Below are 16,975 nucleotides of genomic sequence, written 5' to 3' on the forward strand. Positions count from 1 at the left end.
CTTTTTGAGCCACGTAACACTTTTTTTATTGAAATAATCTTGCGGAACACCAAACTGTTGGAAGTACTGCGGCATTGTACTTAACGAGCAACAGGCTCGCGCCATTACATTCTTAATATTACAAAACGAGTCTTATTGTTACACAACATTAAATTAAGCAATTCACGATGGAACATACAAACTGGCCATAATGGATGATTACTTTTATAAAGCTATTTACGCCCTTCGTGATAAACAAGTGATTTCCGACCCGTGTACCAAGGAACATCAGTCAAACTAATAAATTTCTCGCGGAACACCTGACGATCTTTCACGGAGCACTGATGTTCCGCGGAACACCGGTTGAAAATCACTGCATTAGTCGATGCATCGTTTTGAAAAACATTTGTGTCTCGTTTACGTTTCAAGGAGTCGCGTGACACATTAAACTAAAACAATTGAACTTTTTTGAATATGAAGACAAACAGCAAGTTCAGTTTTCTTCGACTGAAAATTAAAATTCGAGCATATACTAAATTAGCCGAACTTAATAAATAAAAATTAGGAAGAAATCTTTCCCAGTTACATCCAAATGATCGCGTGTAAGCATACATCAAATAAAAATATTAGAGGTCGTTACCAAGACTCGTTATCATGTAAGTTATAAGTTAATAACAAACTTTTGACTATCGTCGGTGGACAGACACGCATAATATTTACATCGAAAGCTTTTCATAGGAAAGTTGTCCCAGTAATCCTTTGTGACTCAATAAGTGGTTTCGACTCCCTGTTTTGTGGTTGAAAACTGTATCATGAGTGAGTGATTTTTATTTAACGCCCGGGGCTATAATAACACATGTCTGCGCGTCCAAACTAATGAACGTTGGTATTTACATGTACGGTTTTCAGTGCACAAGGATTTACGAAGCAAATGTATTTTGAAGTAAAGCCGACGAGGTGGTAAATTTGCGAAGGAAGATGGTTTGTCAAAGAATAAGACATTGAGTTTAAAATACTGAGTTCAGAAAAAAGGAGCATCGAATAAAATCAAACTTTTTTTCAGTATGGGCGGCGAAGCATAACAAAATATAGGAAGGCAAGGTCAAGTGTACTGTACAGCACTTTTGTACTATTTCTGCTAAAAGTTAGTTCCACACATTATGTGTGTTAGCATCCGAGAGTTACCAAAGTGTTTTCAAAGTGTTTTTCATCGTTCCAAAGCTAGTTGTATTACAGCATATTATATTGAGTATATCGCTTACGAGTAGCCTATAGGCCATAGTTGACTTTTAGGTATGTCTCCAATTGTTCACTGATTTTATTCATGTATTGTTGAAAAACATCCTTTGCAAGTCTGTTAAACTTGCTGCAAGCAAGTTACGTTTAGAATTCTTCGTTTTTCTGTTTGTGTCACGCATCACAGAGTTTTGTCTGATTCACTGCCCAAGCGTGAGTCTAAAATACCAAACTATTCAGACGAGTTGTGTGCCACTTGAATTTGTTTGCAGCTAGCGTTATAATCTTTTCGGACTGATTTGCAAATTTAGAACAGGCTTGATATGTGAACTAACGATTTCCATGTTTGGATCGAAATATAGGGTTGACCGTGTACTTTGATGGTGGTAAGCAGGATAAGAGGTAGCATTTTATCGCCGTAAATCACCAATTTTCTCACCGTAAATGAGATATTTATAACTTTATTCCAAACCTACAGTTGTGATAAGAAACAGAATTATTCATAAAGCGTTTTGTGTAGGTATAGTCCTTCAACTTAATTAATAGTACTGATGTTGTTAATTTGTTGTTGTGTTCAAAATGAATATTATGTTGCAGACAGTAAAACTCTGATACATATTCCTGCACCTTGTGTCAAGATAGCAAACACTTTACTGCCGGACAAGTTTTAATTGTTTTTTATATTGCGATTATCATGAAAAACAAACGCACTAAAGATAATACATCAAAGGGATCGAGCAAAACAAATGAAGATTACCCGGATACCCAAAACCCTTTTAGTGAAGATTACAGGAATCCTGAACCGGTCAAAAATGGAAAATCCGCTCGAGAGCGAACAACGTCAGATGCCAAAGGGTTGAAAGGAAAGAAGAGCAAAATAAAAAAAGCCAAAAAAGCCAAGAAACTCCAGGGCAAACGGGAGAGAGCTGTATCCAGAGCGGTGGCTACGCAAATAGAGAAAGAGGGAGATTCCATGCGAACGCGCGCTCCAACTATTGTCATCAGCGAAGAATTGGAAGTCATGAACACTGATAAAAAGGCCAAAGCCAAAGCTGACAAAAAGGCGAAGAAAATAGAAAAAAAGGAAATAAAAAGGGAAAAGAAAGTGCGGAAGAAAGAAAAGAAAGCTATAAAAAAGCAAAATCACAATGACATCAACAAGCCACAAAGTGCAGACATTGAAACAAAACAGTCTTTACCCACGTACGAAGCCCAGATCAAACCACAGCCTTCAAACGAACCACCCGTTCAATCTTTTCCAGCTGTTACGCCAGAAAGAATAAGGCAACTGCAAATGGAAGACAATTTCTCATCACTTCCCAGTGCCGCAAAGCGAAAAGCCAAAGCAAACAAATCTTCGGCTCACGAGAAAACTAAACGACACAGTGCCGGAGATATAACTGAACTACACCAGCATTCATCTTCAACCCCTTCCGCTTCCCGGGCCGGTTTAATATTAAACGTTAACGAAAAAACGAAATCATCCAATGAGATGCTCTCGCCCATCGCCGAAAGCCCTGTTGATGCGGTTGCGCCAGAACCAGTTACACGCAACCGACGTCGCACTGGCTCTGTTCTAGTGTCGTCCAAGGAACGAAGGAAAAAGAAAAGATTGCGGCTGAGGAAGAAATGGAAACGATTAAAACATAAAAATGCGGCAGATGATGATGAAGTTAAGTATTTTTAACACCTAAAACTTTTTTGCTTATTAGTTGCAAGATTTCAAGTATTTTCTTTGCTGGAATTTATGAGAACTGTCTTTTTCGACTGATTTATTTTAATTTTTATAGACACGTTCAGCCAAGTTAACGTAACAAATCAAATCGACGAAAAACAAAGCATAAAAAGAAACATACTTTTGAGAAATAGGCACAAAACGTAACCTTGCTCAGAAGTAATGTAGTAGAATCCTTACCATGCTGTGACTCCAATTTGTTTAAATTCTTGTTACCTAATCCTTGAATAGCGTACAGGTTGCTGGTGTCCATCCAATTTCACGCTGTGTGCGTCTACAGGAGCCAATCTTCACTATGGCGAAAACGATTACAACCCCATTGCAAAACCGCCGGCGAATAACGGCCAAAGAGTGGAAGAATTGCGAAATCGCGTTGAAGAAGTAAAGAATATTGTTTCGTCAAATGTGGCTACAGACCTGGAGAAGAGACATACTTTGCTTACGGAGCTCAACACCAAGGCAGAACTACTTGAAACAAGTTCACATACCTTTGCAAAGGTGGTAAAAATCGGATTCTTTGGTAACGACATGATAAGATTAACATATTTTGCGTCGGCCATTCGGTTGTTTCTTGCTTTGTTGTAGTTGAATGGATTTGGAAGCATCCGATTGTTGCATATTTAACTTAAACGGTTGATTCTGACGAATTAATGCTAAAATCATTCAACTTATAACAACAATATAACTGCACAGCGCATTTCTTGAAATGCTTTAATAATATTGGCGAGCTGCAGACAGGGTATGTACACGCACTGTTTCGACCTGTGAGGTCTCATCAGTGCAGCTGTTGCAGTGGCACTGTGCTAGCTTTTACACTAACGGGCACACTAGATTCCACTTTGTGGTACTGTTCCGGTCAACGTCGTACCAAACAACAGAGACGAACCACTGTGGAGCGCACTATGGCCAAACGGATCTGCTTGGTAACCGATAGCGCTAAAGGCAAAAACACCAATGCAATATATGTGCAAAAAAAGCCATAATGGCTTGCAAATATATTGCTTTAATAATGTTTTCCAGAAAACGTTCTTTGCAAGACAAAAATGCTCAGCAAGCTGATGTTTTGCCAATCGCGTGTACATGAAGTATATGCGGCTTTTGTCGCATATAATCGTGTTGTCGTTAACGCCCTCCAGTTCAAACAGCGTACGCAATTGCCTCGGGGTTATTTTGTTTAATTGTACTATGCCGTCCGAAATATAATGCAAATTTCTATGACCAAGTTACAGAACTGCAACTCGAGAAACGTGTAAAAAAAATATGTAATTTCCTTTTTGCCGGTCTTCTATGCAACATTTCTCATTATATCCATCTTCAATGCAGGTTGCAACAGAAACACGACTGAAGAAACAAAGTCAAGCACGGTGTTGTGGGATGTTCTCTAAATATCGAGTGTGTTGGTACATATGCGCTTGCCAAAGTAGTAGGGTGAAGAAAGCCCCAATGAAGAAACGTACAACAGAAAATCGTGAAGCTGAGGCAAAGTTTTTGACGAGAGGTCAGTACAAACATGTAAATTACATCTAACGTACAAAATTTAGGTATTTGTCTATACAATTAACAAAATCGTTGTTAACGACTCTCGGCGGTGTATAACTATGGTTATCTGCACCAAGGGTGCGTCACTTAAACGGTTATGTGTGCCGCATTGTTGTAGATAGTGATCTGACGTGAAAAAAAATTTTTTTTTTTTTGCATGTTGGCAAAGAAGTTTAATAACAAAGGACACGATGTTGTGCACCCTGATCTAAACTATAATTTAAACAAAAATATCTTAAATGAAATCCAATATTTGAATAAAAGGCTTAAAAATTGGTTCGTTTTGCAGGCGAGATAGAAGATGAAGACGATTTTGACGATGGACCGTTTGCCCTTGTCGACGAAGCTAAAGTGATGAAACGCAGCAACCTCAGTTTAGCTCCAAGCAGTACAAAGCGGTCTTCAACCTCTTCGATATTACCAATGCTTAAAAATTCGAAAGCATATCTCAGTGTTTCTCGAACTTCTTTGCCAATAGTGGGAAACTTAAGGTATGTGCAAGTTCAAACAATATATGTTATCGAATAGTAGGAATACATATAGTTCAGCTAATTGCCTTTGCTGATTTTATTATTACTGGATCGATATTCATTCACATTAGAGTGCTCATTTATTTTGCTCATTCATCCATTTTTGCCACACCACGAACTCAGGTTATCCGGGGCACGAATCCATATCAGGTTTTCTACTTAGCCTGTATAGGCCGGGCAACATCAGTCAAGCGCCCGACCCATATACCAAGAAAAACTTGATAGGGATTCGTGGCCAGGATATTCTGGATTCAAATCCCAGTTTTTATTTGAATCTTTTATTAAAAAACGAACGATAAGCGGCAAATTAAGAGTAGTGAACAATTTTCACTGTTTCTAATCGGCATCGAAGACAAATTATTATGGGTAAAAGTCTACAAAATGTTCATGTAAACAGATCGCTGGGTCGGATGAGAAAGGCGTCATCAAGCGGAAAATTAGAAGATGAGGCGCGAAGTCGTTTGGCAACAAGAACTAAAGAGGAAATTGAAAAAGATGTTCGGTCGTTTGCAGCGAAATATGAAGATGATGAAACTCGAAATAGAGTTACGGAGCTTCTGATGTTGGATCATACGAATAAATAAATATTGGCGCCGCAGTGATAATCCGATTACCTTTGGTAGTAACGGATGCTAAAAGACGACGTTGTTTTTTTACTATGTATTACATTTCTTTCTTCGTTTTCGCGTAAACTTTTGCAACGCTAAACGGAATTTTCCAACAAAGATCTATGTGCAAAATGCCTTTAGTCTTATATGAGGTGGTGTATATTATTTGTTTATTCAAGCGGCAAATGCAAAGTATATGTAGCAGTAGTAAGAATATAATAACCTCTCGTTCAAAATACAACACTAACACAGGAGTTGACTTTAAGTCAACAAATATTAACTCTCTTACTGTAGTATTTAAGTGACCACGTCTTTTCAAAGTACTTTGGCACTGCCCCGGTATGCTACGTGCAACCTCTGTCGGTTATAAAAGCTGGAAGCAGCGCCAGGGAGGCTACATGCACTACTTTAAACACAGTAGGTCAAATTTAAAAGAGTAAAAAAAAGACAACATTTTGTTCTGGCGAGAAATCGGCATCGAAAACCAATTAGTTAGTTAAAAGTCAAGTAGCATTCGACCACATCCTTTTAAATATATATTTAGTTTGATTTACCGAGCGATATTTATAGCAATTGTTCTTGTAGCGGCACCAGCATTGTTTTAATTTTTTTTTATTGAGAAAAGGACGCTAAAGGCGTAAAATTAAAGAAGAGGCTAAGCAAGAAGACAAACAAAACAGGTAACAATGTTTAAACATAATGGCGAGAAATCAGCACAAGAAGTCAAGTTGCATAGGTATGCTTCACGTCAAGCAGCGTACGACCACTTTCTTTTGTAATAATTCAGTTCGGTATTTCTCACTGGCGATGTTTAATTCAATGGATCTTGTTGTTTGCAACATATTTACAAATTCTGTTGTTGTTGGTTGCCTCTTAGTGTATTTGCATCTATAAATTTTAAATCGGACACAAAGAATAGCGCAGTTTAAAAATCATTTAAAAAAAGTGTTATTTTGATGTTTTCCGAACAGTAAATGCGAAGGAGAAAAATACAAGGGGTTACGAAGTTTAGCACTGAACCAACCGCATACACTTTCCCAGTAATGTGTTACAATATGGCAATTTACAAATAGATGTAAAACAGTTTCCGCGGCATTTTCGCAAAAGACACGCGAACCTGTGTCTGTAAAATAGCAGCACCAGAAATCAACACCTTATGTACGCTCAACAAAATGCGTCACCATGCGGTTTATTTTACCTAAAACAACTTTCGCAAGAGGCGCAAATGATTTGGTGACGTCGTCGCGTGGGTTTACCACAAATGAAAACAACGGGTTTCTGTTCGAAGAAGAACCAGTATCGGTTACGTCTGGAGTCAGTACCAGGATAGTAATTCGTAACAAAGTATTTTGTTTAAGTGTATCTATCAACGCCATTCAACAGTCATTACCGTACTTTGTGTCTTTTTAGAATTGTAATGGATAAAATGAAAACATGTATCTGATTTAAAAATAAAGAACAAGGGTCTAGAGTTGAACATCATGGCAGCACAGTTTAATTCCAATTTTTTGGAGGACAACTTCCTTTCTGATGATGATTGGGGTAACTTTAAACAAATTAAACTTTGTTGGTTTAAGTGTTTGTGCGAAGTACAGTATATAATCATCCTTTTTAATTTTTCACATGGTGCTTGCTGGTTTTACTATCAATGTGATGAGTGGTGCAGTTTCTTTTTATTTTATTTTGCACAGGTGCACAAACTGACATTAATTTTGTTTCATTTGGTGCTGGAGTTGAAAACGCAAGTGATAGTGGTGAGCGTTTTCGCTGTTTTGCTGTTAAGGGCTGACTGGGTTATAAACTAGTGGAAAAATTGTTGCTGATTTCTATTTTGTAATATAAGTTGGAAAGAAAAAATGTCAGTTACAATTTTGCTAAATGTCAATGTTTTACTATATGTTTTTGTAGTTTTGTAGACATAAACCAATGAGCATTACTATATACCCATATGCTATACACTACAAAGTGTTTAAAATTACCAGGCAGTTCCCATACAACAAGCAATGCTGATGTAGCATATCATGTTGCAACTGCTTTTCAAACTATTGTTCAAATGTCTGTTTCCTGTCAGCAATTACAATGCATTCCAAAGTTTGATCACTGTTTAAAACTCTTGATTGAGAAGTAGTGGGAAGCAGCCTTTCCTCTCTGTACGTTTGATGTTAAATATAATCAATGATTTTTAGGTTCTGGTGACAGTCCATGTCTAGATGAGATGATGGACATTTTACCAAACCACCAACCAGACAAGTGTGAATTCCTGGTAATGTTTATTAATGTCGACCCTATTTAACATTTTGTGAATCACATGACATTTTATTGGTGATTTAATATTTTTTACCTTCAAAGTTGTTTTCAAAACTTAGATTATCCTTGTCAAGCATTGATATCATAATTCAAAATAGTGAGAAAAAACACCATTGTAAAAAATTGTCCATTCAGGCACATGTTAAACATGGTTGGATAGTCTTAACTACTCATGAGTCAAGTACTGTCCTCTCTCTCTGTCACAGAGTGCTTTGTTACTTACAACAGTCCATTGATAGAGTGTCTGAACATGGCAATTACCGGTTCACTTCAATAATTCCAAACCTGGACTCTTGAATATTTTACAACATTGTGAAATATGTTTCTGTGCTTTTTTTATTTATTATACCTTGGCCAGTGTGTTTCATGAATTTACTGCTTTAGGGATTTCATAGTTTAACTAATCTGTACCACAGACTGTTCTTTTGTCACTGTCCAAGTTGATGAGGAAATGTGCAGCATAATTTTGTGCAGTAACAAACAAACAGCTGTTTTACACCTGTCACATGAAAATTATACCCTGTGTACAATTACACCTTCTCATGATCAAATCATCCTAAGATACTTTGTTCATGATGTGAAGAAAACAATATTCTGCCATTTAAACATACTTGTTATATACTGTTCAGGCTGTATTTGTTCTATTTTTGTGGACTATTGTATTTAAAGCTATTGAATATTTTGCAACATTAATTTACTAATAAAGTTTTTTTTTTACTACCCAAAGAATTTTAGGATTTTTTGTTTTTTGTTAGAATGATAATGGAATGATTCCATTTGGCAACGGTATTGAATCACCCCCACTAACTCCTCCTGACGATGATCCAAATACAAACTACAGACACTCATCTGATTCCATGTATTCTGGTCAAACTACTGTTGACGAACTGTTGGCTGGTTTAATTCCTCCTGAACACCAACAAATAAACATGGTTCCATACAACAATTCAGGTGGCCAAGGTAACTAATACAAAAAATTCAAGATTATGCTGGATCAAATATTATCTTCTAATTTACAATGCCATATCTTGACCTGTCACTGTAGTGTTAGTCTCTTCTATTACATGACATATTATGATGAATGAAACATTTTTTGTCACAGATGTCTTTGATGCTCATCTTAGTTCAAGAGGTCGGAGTCAGTCTTCTGGTTCCTGTTCCTCGACTTCAGCTTATTCCTCAAAATCTTCAACTCCGCCACCTGTTTCCAATTCCATGTCTGACCTTTTTGAACAGGCTTTTGTTTCCAATGGATCCCATTTCAATATGGTTAGCTATCTAAGTATATATTTTGTATTTATAAATATGCACACTAAGCACTAGTTTTTGACAACAGAATCAGTCTGTCTGTTGTTTGGAATAAATAAATCGCCCTGTGGGCATTTTTAGTTCTCCAGTTAACACAATAATAAAATGATTTGAAAAGTGTTTTATTCAAATATAATCATTGTATTTAAAAATGTTTGTGATACTGATACACTATACTTATAAATTATTACTTGTTTAGATTGTTTTGCCAATCCTGAACTTTAAAATTAAATTTAAAAAATAGGCTTACTTGGTGGAAATTTCAGTGTCTGCACCAAATTTTTTTTAATTTGTTATTTTAATATCTAAGACTGCAAACAGTAGGTTTTTGGTAACTCAAAATTGTTCTTACGGTAACAATCATAACAAAATGGTTTTGTTGTATTTGAGGCAAGCCATAAAATGTAGTTTCCTTTTAAAAGAATGAATTCAGCAATGATGAAGGCTTCCACGAAACTGGGTTTCAAATGACAAGACCTATTGATGGTGATGTGAGCCACATTAAAACGCAGGAAATCGTCAAACATTTAAAACGGGTTCATGGTGCAAAACAATCACACAAAGTAAGTGCTTTCTTTCTAACTTAGATATACAATCATTTAACTTTTTATGTGTTGTCTATTTATTGTAAAGTTTTTTTTTGTTGATGGCTACATTTTGTTTCAGAAAAACAATGTAGATGTGGATGAATTTGACCAAAAAGTACAGGAAGCATTGAGAGAAACAAACAGGTAAACTGTGATTTACTATTTTCCAAACTCAAAAAAATATATTCCAAAATGAAAGTAGTAAAACATGTTTGTCTTCTGTTACAATAAGAAAAGTAACAATTTTTTTCTGTAAAATCCCTATTTTTGCTTTGCAGATTGTTATGTATGCACAATACCAATGATGTCGTATCATCTGAGCACAACGGGCAGTCAGGTGAGTAATTTAAAGTGTAAAGAATAAGCTAGTCAATCCTTTTATTGGATATATGCATTATCTCTTGTACTACTGATCCAATTCAAATTTAGAAACACACCACAACTTATGCCAGTATGTCAATGATGTTGCTCCATGTGGTGAAGTTGTTCCAGCAAGTATCGCCAGTAAAAGTAGGTCTTCATTAAATCTTTTTAAACTTCTTAACTTGACCTGGTCATAATCTGTTTATTTGAATAAAATTATCATGTATAATTCTTGCCTCTATTGTGTTTAGTAGTTTTGTGGATGGTTGCTGAAGTGTCTCTAATAGTAGTGGTATCTTGTCATAGTGGTTGTTATTGTGGCAGCTCCACACCATTAGTCTACAGAGGTTTCAGTTTAACAGTGTGTTAATATTTAACAACTTGTTACTTTCACTTCTTATTCCATATCGACTCTACGCTCACTCATTATTTACTGCTGATAACAATTTAAAATATTAACTAGTGAATTTATTACGTGGTTACTTCAGGTAAACCAAGAAACAGGGGGCCTGATGCCAAAGTGAAGCGAAAAGCAACTGATTACTTAAAACCACGCATGAAAAAGGTTCTGATTTCGGAAACTACTCCCACTTCACCTGGCAATATGACCTTTGTTAAAGAAAACAATCAACCTTCCTTTTCCACTTCCATTTGTACCTCAGCATCCGTAAGCAACCTACAGGTCATTAATCTAATGTGTTTGTGTATAATTAATAAAATTACCGACTAAACCCTGCCGGGTTTCTTCATTCAAATTGTTCTTATAGATACCATTGCAAACCATGAGTAACAATCCACCCATGCAGTTGATTGTGAAGAAAGAACCGGTAAACACAGGTTTGTTTCTGACCACAGCAACATCCAGAGTCACTGCCTTGCCCAACAATGTTACAATTGCAAATAATGTGGTAAGTTACGTAAATCACACTAGTCATGTCATGCCATAGACTAAAATAAACCAATCTGTGGCCTAAGTTTTAGCGTGTTTATGCTAATATATCATTTTTTTGCGACCAAAAACAACACATTACTTCTATTCCATTTAAGTGATTTTCTTGTAGTTGACAGTGCCAGTGACACACGGACAAATGATAAACCCACCAGCTAATGTACGAAACACCCCTTACATTATAAAAGATGAATCAACAAACAATCTGGTTACAATTCCTGCCGCCCAATCTGCCCCACAACTCACCCTAAATGCAGGTATTTTCAGTAAATTACTTCTAGTTATTAACTGACGAACAAAGCTGGTAGATGGCCAGTAAAGGGTCCACCAACAACTGTAGTCCTAGATGTCAACACAATATAATTGTTTAATACAATATTGAACATATTTCAGGTATTGGTACCCCACAAGTGATCAAGGTTCTTACAACCGGAAACCAAATAAAACCTCAGCCGAAAATTCTTCCAACCTCTCAACAATACAAACAAGAAACCAACAATACAGAATGTACGTATTGTGTAGAATAAATAAAATACCATTACATAGAAATATTTATCTTTAAATAATATATTTGTTTAAAATAACATTTGTGTTATAATCCACTGTGTTTTTTGTCAAAGGAAATTGGAAAGTTAATTTTAAGGTTAAAGTATATATATATAGTCAGGGGCGTATCCAGGAATTTTTAAAGGGGGGGTCCAAATTTGTTTAGGGAATTCCCCGATTTTCAAGTACAAACTAAGTATAAACTATTGTGGGCGAGAATCGCAAAATACGAACGCCGGTGTTCGCGCCAATCGTCACATAAACGGTGGCTTTCTGGCTTGCGCAATAGTGTAACGCTATGGAAAGTTTAACAACTAAACTAATTGACTATCACGCAAATAAACCGCTTGTCATTACAACGTGGCCACTGAAAAACGACGTTTCGTCCATGAACTGACGAAAAATGACACTTGTTTCGTAACAATGCAACATGTTTGGCAACAATGCCAAGTGTTCGGTAACAATGCTCCCTGTTTGGAAACAATGGCGAATGCAACACGATGCGGTTTTTGGGTCAACGTCAAAGAAAATTTCTGGTTTTCACGCGGATTTTGACAAAAAATACAGTGGCGTTTGTTTAGTTATCAAAAAAGACCAAAATATTTCACAAAAGGGGGGGGTCCGGACCCCTCGGACCCCCCCCCTGGATACGCCCATGTATATAGTACCATCTAAATATCTGCCAGCAAAGATTAATTCTACAAATAAGTGTCTAATAACTGTAAAAATTGTTGACAGCCAAAATGATTGATTCCAAGTCAAGCAAACCGCTTATGGGGTCAATGAGTGGACCCAAAAAGCCAATCATTCCAGCCTTCCACACTGTAAACCAACCACCAACCCCCTCTAATACACTACCCACTATTGGACAGTGCCAGAATCAAAAGAAAGATTCTCTTCTCAGCACAACACAAGTTGTTGATAGTGTGAGCCATTTTTCTTTGTTTGCTTAGCATTCTAATTTCTCTTGTTTAAATTTTTTGAGGTAGCATTTTATGTGGCCAGTGCATTTTTAAAAGATGGTGTTTTTGTCTAGGCACTTGTTTCTAAGCGCCAACAGCGGATGATTAAAAATCGTGAATCAGCTTGCCAGTCAAGACAGAGAAAAAAAGAGGTACAAAATTATTTAAAAACATGAAATAATTTTTATCCACAAAAGGATTTTCTTTTATGTTTTGTTGCATATTAAAATTTCATGACTAAACTGAACTCTTTTACATCAAGTACGTGCAATCTCTTGAGCAACAAATGCACGAATATATTGAAGAAAACATGCAGCTTAAAAATATGAACCACCAGCTCAAGAAGCGTGTTGTAGAACTAGAACAAGAGGTAATGCTTTTTTATTTGTACTTTCGTTGAAATTTTTTTTACATAATTTCTGATGCAGAATGCTAATCTACGCAAGCTTACTTTGGTGTCCATGACTGGACAGAGAAAGGCAGCCTGTGTTCTCATGTTGGTTTTGTTCATTGGTTTCAATGTTCACCCCCTCAGGTGATTTTTGTTGACTAATTTTGACTAAATTGTGCGATCTGCTTTTTACTTTATGTGACTTGTCACTGAACTTCATGTAACTTTGTATTACATTTGTGTTGCTTTTGTGTCACAGCTTTCTTGCCAACCAAAATATTTCCTCTTATCCACAAATGGAAAGTGAAAAGATAGCTAACAGTAGCCATGGCAACTGGCCAGTTTCTGTTGACACAAGTTTCCGTGCAAGACAACTTTTGTCACATGAGGAACAGTTGGCTGCTGGCACAAAAACAGTCAGTAATGTTCAGCCAAGCACAGAAAAGTACCCTGTTACTGATATTCAACCACAACATGCATTCTGGGTGGATGATTTAGTGAAGGATTGCAAGAAAAATCACTTTGGGAGGTATGACAATATAATATTCCATTTTCAAGGTTAAATCTGTAACTATGTTGTTTTAACCAGTTTAATACATTTGTTTAAAAACACAGTTATAATATGTTGCCAATGAGCTCTAATAATTTGACAATTGGTACATAAACGTGATGCTTATGAAGGTTTTTTTTTCTTTGTTGCACCAGAATACAAGCAGTGCTACAGGATGGAGCATCTATTCCTTTACAGCGATTGCTTCGTCGCAAACTAAAAGAGGAATTGGGGATTCGAGTTCCACTAATTCTGCCAAGAATAAGAAGAATATCATATTCAGGTATGTAACATGGCCTGCATGTGAACCAAATACTAAATGAAAATTGACAAAATGTTACAAATGAATTTAGGTTCTGCAATGCTTGACAAAAGCATGAGTTCCAATGCTCTGCCACCTAATGATGCCATGGTGTTGGAAGCCAATGTAAGTTTTTTTATTTTGTTGCTCACATTGCTTTATTAAGCAAACAATTTCCTGCAGACACCAAAGCACGACCTTCCACCAACCCCAATCTCAGTTGAAAACGGAGGAGCAAATGAGCCATTACAACCATCCTCTTGCGAACATATTGGAAAAAGTGTTGAGCTACCTAATGAGACCGACTCTGCCAGGTACTGGTAAAAGTTTAAGATTTTTTAAGCTTTTTTTTGTTCAAACACTAGAATAAAGTAACCGGCGCATACTGTTGAAAACATTGATGTTTCATTTATTCAAAACGTTTCCACTAGAATTTATGCTGTCCAGAATTATGAGTAAATCCATTATTAGTTTCCTAATGTATATTTGTGTTATGAAGAGTAAGTGATGATTTGGCTCAGTGGGTGCAGCGCCACAAAGTGGAAGGAAAGTCACAGATTAAACCACCGACACACGGAAACAGTGGTCAGGTATGAACAAAAATAAAACACACTCATCTATCGCCATTTTAAATGTAAAATACATTCCAGAATGAAGAAAGCAAGGACACAAAAAATACTCACAAGAAACACAGGTTAGCAATTATTTTGTTTCAAATTGCTTTATGTTTGTGCAAAAGTTATAAAAACATCCAGGTCCTGCTAAGGACATCTTTTTTGTGTACTTAGAAACTCATTCTGTTCATACCAAGCCCAAATGCAGCTTTGTGTTCGTGGTAGGCTTACCAAGTATATTTAAATTCAAACATTTTGTTCTTCAAGATCAAACAAGCCTGACAAAACTGGAGTTGCTGTGTACAACAAACGCGATGAAAAACTCAAAAAGTTGCTTAAAGCCATAGATCGCAGAAATGACACAGTTTATGTAATTTCCCTAAATCAGGTAAGCCTCAAGCCTCAAAATTTTCATTTTTTGTGATCCAATTTTAAATTATATTAACTCTTTGATTCTGTGGGGAAATGCTTTACTTGAAATTATTAAGAGGTGTTTTTTTAGGATCACATACTGTTGCCGGCAATGACTCGCAACTCATCTCAACAAACAAGAATGTCACTTGTGCTGCCTACAGTTGCTCCCAATGGTAAATTAATTAGCAAATTTAAATATTTTCGGTTGCTTGAGGTACCACTTTCACAATATATTTCATGCTTGCACCCTTTTTAAACATATAGCAGACTTGCTGCAAAGTATTTGATCATTTTTTCAGAATCATATGCCAATGATGCAGAATATCAGACCATGATTCAAATAAACTGTGAAGTAATTGCAACCGAATATTTTCGAATAAGGCGGGATGCATTGCCAGAAGATATAGATTATGGCAGAAGCACCAGATCCAAAGGTAAATGCTGAAGTAAAAGCACATATTCCTTTTTTCAACTAACTGATTTAACTCTGTAATGCCAGACAAGAAATTAGTGAGGCGCAAATATGAAAAGCCTGCAGAAAATCCAAAAAGAAATGCGTTTCATGGTTCAGGTAGGATGTCTTCAATGCACAAATCCGCACATGATTGGTAAGTTTTCATTATTTGTTTGTTCACAGGCACAAGACACAAAGCACCATCAGAGAGTTCCAAAGCTGTTGATGATGATGCAACTGTCATGGATGTAGTAGAGTTGTAAAAAGGATCCAGTTTATCCGCACATAGAAAAATACTTGCTCAGTTTGCTTTTGTAGACCAAATTAAAATGGTTGCCTCATTTTTAGATTTAGATGTATTTCGCACATTCGTTTATGATCTACTGATGCACTCGCTAAAGACAACTGCTATTAAACAGTAAAAGGTTGATATTTTGTTTATTAGAAACACCTTTGTTTTAAGTGAGTTGATTGTAGTTTCCCTTTTTTGCATTGTGAATGTACAGTAATATGTTTTTGAATCTATTTACCAACTCTGCTCACAGTGCAATCATGTTATGATTTGCCTTTTTATATGTGTAATGTTTGCATGGGTCTTTGTATTTTTTGCATTTAAATAGTAGTCTGTAATGACGAAAGTTGTCCTCTGATTTACAATCATAGTCATGAAATTTAAGTTCATCCAAATTTGAGTACTGTTCCAGCCATGTAGTGTAAGTAATATTATGTCATCAGATTGTTTTTGTATCGCACACAATTTTTCAATTTTGCAAAGTCTCTTTTTCTTCATATGGTGCTGCAAGGCTGAAATTAGATTTTACTTTTATCCTTTTTGATTGGCCATGCCTTTTTTTAAGCACTGATGGAAGCTGGTCAATGCAGCAACCATGTTTTCTGAACCTGAATGGCCATCTAAAGCCATTGCACATGATATGCTATTGCAATACTTGATTTTTTCATACCTTGCGAGGTCAGTGGAGTAATTTGTCACGTAAACCTTTTGTCCCACAATGTTCCAAAAATAAGTTTGTGGTGACCTGGTACTGGTGTGATTGGTTTTGCACTGTGCGTGTGGTGATTTTTTTTTATAAACGGAGTAATACAAATACTCGTTGGTATTGTACTGTGTGAGTTCCTTTTAATGAAAAAGTGGGAGTTCAGACTTTCAGTAAAATACTTCAAAACAAACCGGAGTTGTTTCGGAACGATACGGTGCCGCTTTGCTGAAATCCCCAAAAAACATCCAATGCGTTTAAATTGTAAAACTTGTTTACAAAGACAAAGCTGGATACTTACACCAAACATGAACCAACACGATATTTAAGAAATAATTAATAAGGTTTTATCAGGACAGGTATAAATAAGGCAAGGATTTAATTAAAAATCAACACATTTAAACCGGAACTCACCCCAAAGTCGAACTGTACTGTCGAGGATCTAGCAACTTTGAACAAAAGTTTACGGTGTGTTTTAAATTGATTGGCGTATATTTTGTTTGTAAGCGTGAATGAATGTTTGTTCCTGGGTATGTCAAAACCCAATGATGCGCGAAAGTGTTGACTTAATGTAATAATTCGGGGTTATTTTTACCGTAGTTAGTTT

General features: G+C 36.3%; 2 protein-coding genes across 3 annotated transcripts; both read left to right on the plus strand.

The window, feature by feature from the left end:
- Nucleotides 1–1,816: 1,816 nt before the first annotated feature.
- LOC145913654 (uncharacterized) lies at nt 1,817–5,769 on the plus strand. 2 transcript variants are annotated; one of them, XM_083001386.1, is made up of 5 exons: nt 1,817–2,886; nt 3,229–3,448; nt 4,274–4,448; nt 4,779–4,980; nt 5,417–5,769. In XM_083001386.1, the coding sequence occupies exons 1-5, from the start codon at nt 1,910–1,912 to the stop codon at nt 5,601–5,603; spliced, it is 1,761 nt and encodes a 586-aa protein (XP_082857512.1). In that variant the 5' UTR covers nt 1,817–1,909; the 3' UTR covers nt 5,604–5,769. The 2 variants fall into 2 exon arrangements, with proteins under 2 accessions (XP_082857512.1, XP_082857513.1); XM_083001387.1 differs by having other exon boundaries at nt 1,817–2,883; nt 3,217–3,448.
- A 1,266-nt stretch (nt 5,770–7,035) lies between these two features.
- Nucleotides 7,036–16,491, plus strand: LOC145913359 (uncharacterized). The gene is made up of 28 exons (XM_083000983.1): nt 7,036–7,169; nt 7,319–7,381; nt 7,814–7,890; nt 8,690–8,894; nt 9,037–9,203; nt 9,665–9,805; nt 9,909–9,973; nt 10,108–10,166; nt 10,259–10,339; nt 10,681–10,874; nt 10,960–11,100; nt 11,254–11,398; nt 11,535–11,648; nt 12,426–12,613; nt 12,724–12,801; nt 12,912–13,019; nt 13,078–13,184; nt 13,300–13,569; nt 13,746–13,873; nt 13,944–14,017; nt 14,075–14,205; nt 14,391–14,481; nt 14,542–14,585; nt 14,773–14,893; nt 15,008–15,092; nt 15,219–15,353; nt 15,419–15,490; nt 15,557–16,491. Exons 1-28 carry the CDS (start codon nt 7,109–7,111, stop codon nt 15,634–15,636), a joined length of 3,225 nt encoding a protein of 1,074 aa, XP_082857109.1. The 5' UTR covers nt 7,036–7,108; the 3' UTR covers nt 15,637–16,491.
- Nucleotides 16,492–16,975: the final 484 nt, after the last annotated feature.

This window comes from Ascidia mentula, chromosome 9 (assembly GCF_947561715.1).
Source record: "Ascidia mentula chromosome 9, kaAscMent1.1, whole genome shotgun sequence".
In the NCBI taxonomy this organism is placed as follows: domain Eukaryota; kingdom Metazoa; phylum Chordata; class Ascidiacea; order Phlebobranchia; family Ascidiidae; genus Ascidia; species Ascidia mentula.